We start from the raw sequence: 10,608 nt of genomic DNA on the forward strand, positions 1-10,608 counted from the left end.
GACCAAAGAGCCAGAGCTCAACCCCCGCAAACACAACTAGGTGAGAACTAGGTGAGTACACACACACACACACACACACACACACACACACACACACACACACACACACACACACACACACACACACACACACACACACACACACACACACACACCACATGACATGACGTGGCTTTGAAAGGCATGGAATGGCTTGGAAAGGCGAAGCATGGCTTGAGAAGGCAGGGCGGGGCTTGGAACGGTATTACGTGGCTTGGGAAGACACGTCGTGGCTTGGGAAGCGGGGCGTGGCTTAGGAATGCGTGGCTTGGGTTGGGAAGGCGTGGCAAGGCTTTAGAATGCGTGGCTTGGGTTGGGAAGGCGTGGCGTGGCTTTAGAATGCGTGGCTTGGGTTGGGAAGGCGTGGCGTGGCTTTAGAATGCGTTGCTTGGCTTGGGAAGGCGTGGCGTTGCTTGGGATTGCGTTGAGTGGCTTGGAAAAGCGTAGGCTGGCTTAGGAAGGCATGGCGTGGCTTGAAATGGCGTGGATTGGGAAAGCTTGGCGTGGCTTGTGAATGCATAACGTGGTTTCTAAAAGCATTGAGTGATTTGGGAAGGCGTGGCTTGGGAAGGCGTGGCGAGGCTTAGGAAGGCGTGGCTTGGGAATGCGTTTGCTTAACTTGGAAAGGCGTGGTGTGGCTTGGGAAGGCGTGGTGTAGAGTGAGTTGGGATGTCGTGGCTTGGGATGGCATCGCGTGGCTTGGGGTGGCATGGCGTGGCTTGGGAAGGCGTGACGCGACTTAGGAAGGCGTGGCGTGGCTTAGGAAGGCGTGGCGTGGCTTGGGTGGCCGTGGCGTGTCTTGGGAGAGCGTGGCGTGTCCTGGGAGAGCGTGGCGTGGCTTGGGATGGCGTGGCGTGGCTTGGGAAGGCGTGACGTGGCTTGGGATGGCGTGGCGTGGCTTGGGTGGCCGTGGCGTGTCTTGGGAGAGCGTGGCGTGTCTTGGGATGGCGTGGCGTGGCTTGGGATGGCGTGGCGTGGCTTGGGAAAGCGTGGCGTGGCTTGGGATGGCGTGGCGTGGCTTGGGATGGCGTGGCGTGGCTTGGGATGGCGTGACGTGTCTTGGGAGAGCGTGGCGTGTCTTGGGAGAGCGTGGCGTGTCTTGGGAGAGCGTGGCGTGTCTTATGATGGCGTGGCATGGCTTGGGATGGCGTGGCGTGGCTTGGGAGAGCGTGGCGTGGCTTGGGATGGCGTGGCGTGGCTTGGGATGGCGTGGGATGACTTGGGATGGCGTGGGATGGCTTGGGATGGCGTGGCGTGTCTTGGGAAGGCGTGGCGTAGCTTGGGATGGCGTGGCGTGTCTTGGGATGGCGTGGCGTGGCTTGGGATGGCGTGGCGTGGCTTGGGATGGCGTGGCGTGGCTTGGGATGGCGTGGCGTGTCTTTGGAAGGCGTGACGTGGCTTGGGATGGCGTGGCGTGGCTTGGGAAGGCGTGGCGTGGCTTGGGATGGCGTGGCTTGGGTGGCTGTGGCGTGGCTTGAGAGGGCGTGGCTTGGGTGGCTGTGGCGTGGCTTGGAAGGGCTTGGCGTGGCTTGAGTGGCCGTGGCGGTGCTTGGGTGGCTGTGGCGTGACTTGGGAGGGCGTGGCGTGGCTTGGGATGGCGTGGCTTGGGTGGCTGTGGCGTGGCTTGAGAGGGCGTGGCTTGGGTGGCTGTGGCGTGGCTTGGGAGGGCTTGGCGTGGCTTGAGTGGCCGTGGCGGTGCTTGGGTGGCTGTGGCGTGACTTGGGAGGGCGTGGCGTGGCTTGGGATGGCGTGGCTTGGGTGGCTGTGGCGTGGCTTGAGAGGGCGTGGCTTGGGTGGCTGTGGCGTGGCTTGGGAGGGCTTGGCGTGGCTTGAGAGGGCGTGGCTTGGGTGGCTGTGGCGGTGCTTGGGAAGGCGTGGCGTGGCTTGGGAAGGCGTGGCGTGGCTTGGGAAGGCGTGGCGTGGCTTGGGAAGGCGTGGCGTGGCTTGGGAAGGCATGACGTGGCTTGGGACAGCGTGGCGTGTCTTGGGATGGCGTGGTGTGGCTTGGAATGGCGTGGCGTGGCTTGGGAAGGCGTGGCGTGGCTTGGGTGGCCGTGGCGTGTCTTGGGAGAGCGTGGCGTGTCTTGGGAGGGCGTGGCGTGGCTTGGGAAGGCGTGGCGTGGCTTGGGAAGGCGTGACGTGGCTTGGGAAGGCGTGGCGTGGCTTGGGAAGGCGTGGCGTGGCTTGGGAAGGCGTGGCGTGGCTTGGGAAGGCGTGGCGTGGCTTGGGAAGGCGTGTCGTGGCTTGGGGCTGGTGGCTGGGAGAGGTGAAGCACTAGAGGTAAAGTGGGGGATCTTAGCACGGCCCTCTGGTCCTTCTTATCATAATTACACAACAAATCCCCCTCTTGTAGGCGCCAGCTCCGGTAGGGGGCGTGGGGAGGCGTGCCCGGGCGTGGGGAGGCGTGGAGGGGGCGTGGGGAGGCGTGCCCGGGCGTGGGGAGGCGTGCCCGGGCGTGGGGAGGCGTGCCCGGGCGTGGGGAGGCGTGCCCGGGCGTGGGGAGGCGTGCCCGGGCGTGGGGAGGCGTGCCCGGGCGTGGGGAGGCGTGCCCGGGCGTGGGGAGGCGTGGCCGGGCGTGGGGAGGCGTGGCCGGGCGTGGAGAGGCGTGCCCGGGCGTGGGGAGGCGTGGCCGGGCGTGGGGAGGCGTGCCCGGGCGTGGAGGGGCATGGGGAGGCGTGGAGGGGGCGTGGGGAGGCGTGGAGGGGGCGTGGGGAGGCGTGCCCGGGCGTGGGGAGGCGTGGAGGGGGCGTGGATTGTCTCTGATATTTTCTCATCAGGGTCTCCGGCCCTGCGTGAGGCTCACACACTACCGCCATTCCGTTTTTCCTCCCCAAAAACTCTCAACACGGACAAAGTTCTCCTTTTCTTTAAGCTGCTCCTTCGCCTCCAACCCAAATCCCACTCCACGTGGAGATATTTCTTCCCAGCCTGTGATTGGCTGTTGCTTAGCCAATTAATGCTTCCGTTCGTGGCCTCTAAGCCAATCCCGCCGCGTCCCCGCCCCGATCATGGGTTTCCCGCGCAGCAACCCGCTTTTGTTAGCGGTGACGTCACGCTTCCCGCTCACCGCCGCCCAATCAGGAGCCTGGAGCGGCGGTTGCCATGACGACCGGGCGGGCACTCCACGTGGAGTCGTTAAGGGGGGGAGCGCGGCGTGCATAACAAGCAATCGCAGTCGCCAATTAAGTGCGGCGTAACCAGCGGCGGGGCGTGTTGTGGGGGGTGTTTCTGGCGGCGGGTCACACTCGCACTCCATCACCGCCCGCACGCTCCCCCGCTAACTCCGCACGCACACACGCACACACACACACACACACACACACACACACACACACACACACACACACACACACACACACACACACACACACACACACACACACACACACACACACACACACACACACACACACACACACACACACACACACACACACACACACACACACACACACACACACACACACAAACACACACACACACACACACACACACACACAAACACACACACACACACACACACACACACACACACACACACACACACACACACACACACACACACACACACACACATCAGCGGCATATGCTAGACTGGCTAACATAAGAACTGCCTTCAGAAACTTGTGTAAGGAATCTTTCAGAACCCTGTATACCACTTATGTAAGACCAATCATGGAGTATGCAGCTCCAGCCTGGAGTCCATACCTAGTTAAACACAAGACAAAGTTAGAGAAGATTCAGAGGTATGCCAGCAGGCTCGTCCCGGAACTGAGAGGATTGAGCTACGAGGAAAGGCTAAAGGAGCTGAACCTCACATCCCTGGAAAACAGAAGAGTAGGGGGAGACATGATAACCACCTACAAAATTATCAGGGGAATTGACAGGGTGGACAAAGACAAACTCTTCAGCACGGGTGGGACACGAACAAGGGGACACAGGTGGAAACTTAGTACCCAAATGAGCCACAGAGACGTTAGAAAGAATTTCTTCAGTGTCAGAGTGGTTGACAAATGGAATGCATTAGGCAGTGATGTGGTGGAGGCTGACTCCATACACAGTTTCAAGTGTAGATATGATAGAGCCCAGTAGGCTCAGGAACCTGTACACCTGTTGATTGACGGTTGAGAGACGGGACCAAAGAGCCAAAGCTCAACCCCCGCAAGCACAACTAGATGAGAACAGTGTTCTCCCACACACCTGACTGTTCTCTCCTGGCCTCTGACCTGCTGTTCAGCGCGGGTAATATGTCTATACTATTGTTCTCATTGTTAGCGAGCGTTGAATGCTTTTCCAGACCTGTGTTTGGACGGCCAGGCGCCGTTTGTACCGCCTCTCCCTCACACCACTTCCCGCCAAATTTTCACCTCGCCCCTATTTTCGTTTCCCGCCAATCACTTCACTTCCCGCCAATTTCCACCAATCACTTCACTTCCCGCCAATTTCCACCAATCACTTCACGTCCCGCCAATTTCCACCAATCACTTCACTTCCCGCCAATTTCCACCAATCAGTTCACTTCCCGCCAATTTCCACCGATCACGTCACTTCCCGCCAATTTCCAACTGTCACTCAACTCCCTGACAAATACTTTTTTAATGAGTTGAGAGTCTGTTTTCCTTGTTCATGGCGGTAAATTGGTTTCGTATTTCAGTAAACTGTGTGAATACTTAAGCGAATTAATTACCTTAATTGTTGATTGTAACTACGATGAATGCTGTAATATTCTCTCTCTCTCTCTCTCTCTCTCTCTCTCTCTCTCTCTCTCTCTCTCTCTCTCTCTCTCTCTCTCTCTCTCTCTCTCTCTCTCTCTCTCTCTCTCTCTCTCTCTCTCTCTCTCTCTCTCTCTCTCCCTCCCTCTCTCTCTCTCTCACCCTATTGAGAATTATATATATAGTCACTAAAAGAACCGGGCAAATCAGTCCATTACATCAATTTTGAGTCTATTTTGAGAGAGAAACTTGACCAGCATTGTCATACGTTTTATGAAGTGAAGATTCCCAAGAGTTTATCAGTCGGCGGCCCAGACCACAGTATAACTGATACCTTATTCCCTCTGGTGTTCTTGATGACTTAGCCTCATAATGCTAGCTTCTTCTTGACACACCCTGTACTCCCCTTCATATGGTATAGGGTAGCTGAACATAAGCCTAAATGTGACAATAATATAACAAAAATAATCGTTTACAAATGCAGATATGTGTTATCAGCTGCGTTGGTTGTTGATCTAGCTTTCATGGTGGCGGGAAGGAACGGACTACCAACCCCTGTGACTTTTTCTTCTTTATTATAAAACTTATATGTTCTCTACTGGGCCAGGAGCTAGCTATAGTGTGTGTGTGTGTGTGTGTGTGTGTGTGTGTGTGTGTGTGTGTGTACTCACCTATTTGTACTCACCTATTTGTGCTTGCGGGGGTTGAGCTTTGGCTCTTTGGTCCCGCCTCTCAACTGTCAATCAACTGGTGTACAGATTCCTGAACCTACTGGGCTCTATCATATCTACATTTAAAACTGTGTATGGAGTCTGCCTCCACCACATCACTGCTTAGTGCATTCCATCCGTTAACTAATCTGACAATGAAAAAGTTCCTTCTAACGTCTCTGTGGCTCATGTGGGTACTCAGTTTCCACCTGTGTCCCCTTGTTCGCGTCCCACCAGTGTTGAATAGTTTATCCTTGTTTACCCGGTCGATTCCTCTGAGGATTTTGTAGGTTGTGATCATGTCTCCCCTTACTCTTCTGTCTTCCAGTGTCGTAAAGTGCATTTCCCGCAGCCTTTCCTCGTAACTCATGCCTCTTAGTTCTGGGACTAGTCTAGTGGCATACCTTTGGACTTTTTTCCAGCTTCGTCTTGTGCTTGACAAGGTACGGGCTCCATACTGGGGCCGCATACTCCAGGATTGGTCTTACATATGTGGTGTACAAGATTCTGAATGATTCCTTACACAGGTTCCTGAACGCTGTTCTGATGTTAGCCAGCCTCGCATATGCCGCAGACGTTATTCTTTTTATGTGGGCTTCAGGAGACAGGTTTGGTGTGATATCAACTCCTAGATCTTTCTCTCTGTTCGTTTCATTAAGTACTTCATCTCCTATTCTGTATCCTGTGTTTGGCCTCCTATTTCCACCACCTAGTTTCATTACTTTGCATTTACTCGGGTTGAAGTTCAACAGCCATTCAACGTTGGACCATTCACTCAGTCTGTCTAGGTCATCTTGTAGCCTCCTACTATCGTCCTCAGTTTCAATCCTCCTCATAATTTTTGCATCATCGGCAAACATTGAGAGAAACGATTCTATACCCTCTGGAAGATCATTTACATATATCAGAAACAGTATAGGTCCCTGCGGTACTCCACTCGTAACGTCTCGCCAATCTGAGACCTCACCCCTCACACTGACTCGTTGTCTCCTGTTACTTAGGTACTCCTGTATCCAACGGAGTACCTTCCCTTTCACTCCAGCCTGCATCTCCAGTTTTTTCACTAGCCTCTTGTGTGGCACTGTGTCAAAGGCTTTCTGACAATCCAAAAATATGCAGTCTGCCCACCCTTCTCTTTCTTGCCTTATTTTTGTTGCCTGGTCGTAGAATTCAAGTAACCCTGTGAGGCAGGACCTGCCATCCCTGAATCCATGTTGATGCTGTGTTACAAAGTTCTTTCGCTCCAGGTGCTCCACTAGCTTTCTTCGCACAATCTTCTCCATCATCTTGCATGGTATGCAGGTTAGGGACACTGGTCTGTAATTCAGTGCCTAGTGTCTATCCCCTTTCTTGTATATCGGGACTACGTTAGCTGCTTTCCAAATTTCTGGCAGTTCCCCTGTTGCCAGTGATTTGTTATACACCATGGAGAGTGGCAAGCACAGTTCTTCTGCTCCTTCCTTTAGTATCCAAGGGGAGATTCCATCTGGGCCTATAGCCTTTGTCACATCCAACTCTAGTAAACACTTCCTTACTTCCCCGCTGGTAATCTCAATCCCGTGTGTGTGTGTGTGTGTGTGTGTGTGTGTGTGTGTGTGTGTGTGCAGGACGAAGGCTCAAGGTGGACTGATCGTGGGAGGTGTTTTCGCCTGATGCTTCATCTGCAGTTCTGCTGACTATGGTGTTGACTATACAATCGATATATGCAGTTTAGATGTGGGTATTAATGGTTATCTTGAGGTTATCTTGAGATGATTTCGGGGCTTTAGTGTCCCCGCGGCCCGGTCCTAAACCAGGTCTCCTCCCCCAGGAAGCAGCCCGTGACAGCTGACTAACACCCAGGTACCTATTTTACTGCTAGGTAACAGGGGGCATAGGGTGAAAAAAACTCTGCCCATAGTTTCTCGCCGGCGCCTGGGATCGAACACAGGATCACAAGTCCAGTGTGCTGTTCACTCGGCCGACCGGCTCCTCATAGTCTCCAAATGTGTGACCAATGTACGTCCAACTGCGTCCAGTGTGCGTCCAACTGCGTCCAGTGTGCGTCCAACTGCGTCCAACTGCGTCCAGTGTGCGTCCAACACCGCTGGGCACAGTATCATCGGCGTCCTCGACGATCTGCTTGAAGAACTCTTGGTTGTGTACCTAACTAACATTTATGTACACTATTATTTATCTTCAGTAGTCTTAAACAAGCTCTGAGACGTCCAACAGATGTGCTTAAGTGTGTTGCAATATTGACTCATATTGGTGTTTACAAACTGCTGGTCATTTGGCCAAGCACTTCCTTGAGTAACTACCCGCGCCCCACCCAGTCCTATATAACCCTCCCCACCTTAACCCCCTCAACCCACCCCCACAACAACCCACCCCCACAACAACCCACCCCCACAACAACCCACCACTACAACAACCCACCCCCACAACAACCCACCCCCACAACAACCCACCCCTACAACAACCCACCCCCACAACAACCCACCACTACAACAACCCACCCCCACAACAACCCACCACTACAACAACCCACCCCCACAACAACCCACCACCACAACAACCCACCCCCACAACAACCCACCACTACAACAACCCACCCCCACAACAACCCACCCCCACAACAACCCACCCCTACAACAACCCACCACCACAACAACCCACCCCCACAACAACCCACCCCCACAACAACCCACCCCCACAACAACCCACCCCCACAACAACCCACCCCTACAACAACCCACCACCACAACAACCCACCCCCACAACAACCCACCCCCACAACAACCCACCCCCACAACAACCCACCACTACAACAACCCACCCCCACAACAACCCACCACCACAACAACCCACCCCCACAACAACCCACCACCACAACAACTCACCCCTACAACAACCCACCCCCACAACAACCCACCCCCACAACAACCCACCACTACAACAACCCACCCCCACAACAACCCACCACCACAACAACCCACCCCCACAACAACCCACCACCACAACAACCCACCCCCACAACAACCCACCCCCACAACAACCCACCCCCACAACAACCCACCACTACAACAACCCACCCCCACAACAACCCACCCCCACAACAACCCACCCCTACAACAACCCACCCCCACAACAGCCCACCCCCACAACAACCCACCCCCACAACAACCCACCCCTACAACAACCCACCCCCACAACAACCCACCACCACAACAACCCACCCCCACAACAACCCACCACTACAACAACCCACCCCCACAACAACCCACCACCACAACAACCCACCCCCACAACAACCCACCCCCACAACAACCCACCCCCACAACAACCCACCCCCACAACAACCCACCCCTACAACAACCCACCACCACAACAACCCACCCCCACAACAACCCACCCCCACAACAACCCACCCCCACAACAACCCACCACTACAACAACCCACCCCCACAACAACCCACCCCCACAACAACCCACCCCCACAACAACCCACCCCCACAACAACCCACCACTACAACAACCCACCCCCACAACAACCCACCCCCACAACAACCCACCACTACAACAACCCACCCCCACAACAACCCACCCCCACAACAACCCACCCCCACAACAACCCACCACTACAACAACCCACCCCCACAACAACCCACCCCCACAACAACCCACCCCTACAACAACCCACCCCCACAACAACCCACCACCACAACAACCCACCCCCACAACAACCCACCACTACAACAACCCACCCCCACAACAACCCACCCCCACAACAACCCACCCCCACAACAACCCACCCCTACAACAACCCACCCCCACAACAACCCACCACTACAACAACCCACCCCCACAACAACCCACCACCACAACAACCCACCCCCACAACAACCCACCACCACAACAACCCACCCCCACAACAACCCACCCCCACAACAACCCACCCCCACAACAACCCACCCCCACAACAACCCACCCCCACAACAACCCACCCCCACAACAACCCACCACCACAACAACCCACCCCCACAACAACCCTCCCCCACAACAACCCACCACCACAACAACCCACCCCCACAACAACCCACCCCCACAACAACCCACCCCTACAACAACCCACCACCACAACAACCCACCCCCACAACAACCCACCACTACAACAACCCACCCCTACAACAACCCACCCCTACAACAACCCACCCCCACAACAACCCACCCCCACAACAACCCACCACCACAACAACCCACCACCACAACAACCCACCACCACAACAACCCACCCCTACAACAACCCACCCCCACAACAACCCACCCCCACAACAACCCACCCCCACAACAACCCACCACTACAACAACCCACCCCTACAACAACCCACCCCCACAACAACCCACCCCCACAACAACCCACCACTACAACAACCCACCCCTACAACAACCCACCACCACAACAACCCACCACCACAACAACCCACCCCCACAACAGCCCATCACCACAACAACCCACCCCCACAACAACCCACCACCACAACAACCCACCCCCACAACAACCCACTTCTACAACAACCCACCCCTACAACAACCCACCACCACAACAACCCACCACCACAACAACCCACCCCCACAACAACCCACCCCCACAACAACCCACCACCACAACAACCCACCACCACAACAACCCACCCCTACAACAACCCACCCCCACAACAACCCACCACTACAACAACCCACCCCTACAACAACCCACCACCACAACAACCCACCACCACAACAACCCACCCCCACAACAACCCATCACCACAACAACCCACCCCCACAACAACCCACCACCACAACAACCCACCCCCACAACAACCCACCCCCACAACAACCCACCCCCACAACAACCCACCCCCACAACAACCCACCCCCACAACAACCCACCACCACAACAACCCACCCCCACAACAACCCACCACCACAACAACCCACCCCCACAACAACCCACCCCCACAACAACCCACCCCCACAACAACCCACCCCCACAACAACCCACCACCACAACAACCCACCCCCACAACAACCCACCCCCACAACAACCCACCCCCACAACAACCCACCCCCACAACAACCCACCACCACAACAACCCACCCCCACAACAACCCACCCCCACAAC

The 10,608-nt window shown here is 55.8% G+C and overlaps 1 protein-coding gene across 1 annotated transcript; it reads right to left on the bottom strand.

Annotated features, from left to right (window-relative positions):
• Positions 1-778: 778 nt before the first annotated feature.
• LOC138364325 (uncharacterized) lies at positions 779-7,563 on the bottom strand. Its single transcript, XM_069323927.1, has 2 exons — positions 7,427-7,563; positions 779-2,798 (listed from the first exon to the last, which is right to left on the bottom strand). The coding sequence occupies exons 1-2, from the start codon at positions 7,561-7,563 to the stop codon at positions 779-781; spliced, it is 2,157 nt and encodes a 718-aa protein (XP_069180028.1).
• Positions 7,564-10,608: the final 3,045 nt, after the last annotated feature.

Source organism: Procambarus clarkii, chromosome 13 (assembly GCF_040958095.1).
Source record: "Procambarus clarkii isolate CNS0578487 chromosome 13, FALCON_Pclarkii_2.0, whole genome shotgun sequence".
Lineage (NCBI taxonomy): Eukaryota > Metazoa > Arthropoda > Malacostraca > Decapoda > Cambaridae > Procambarus > Procambarus clarkii.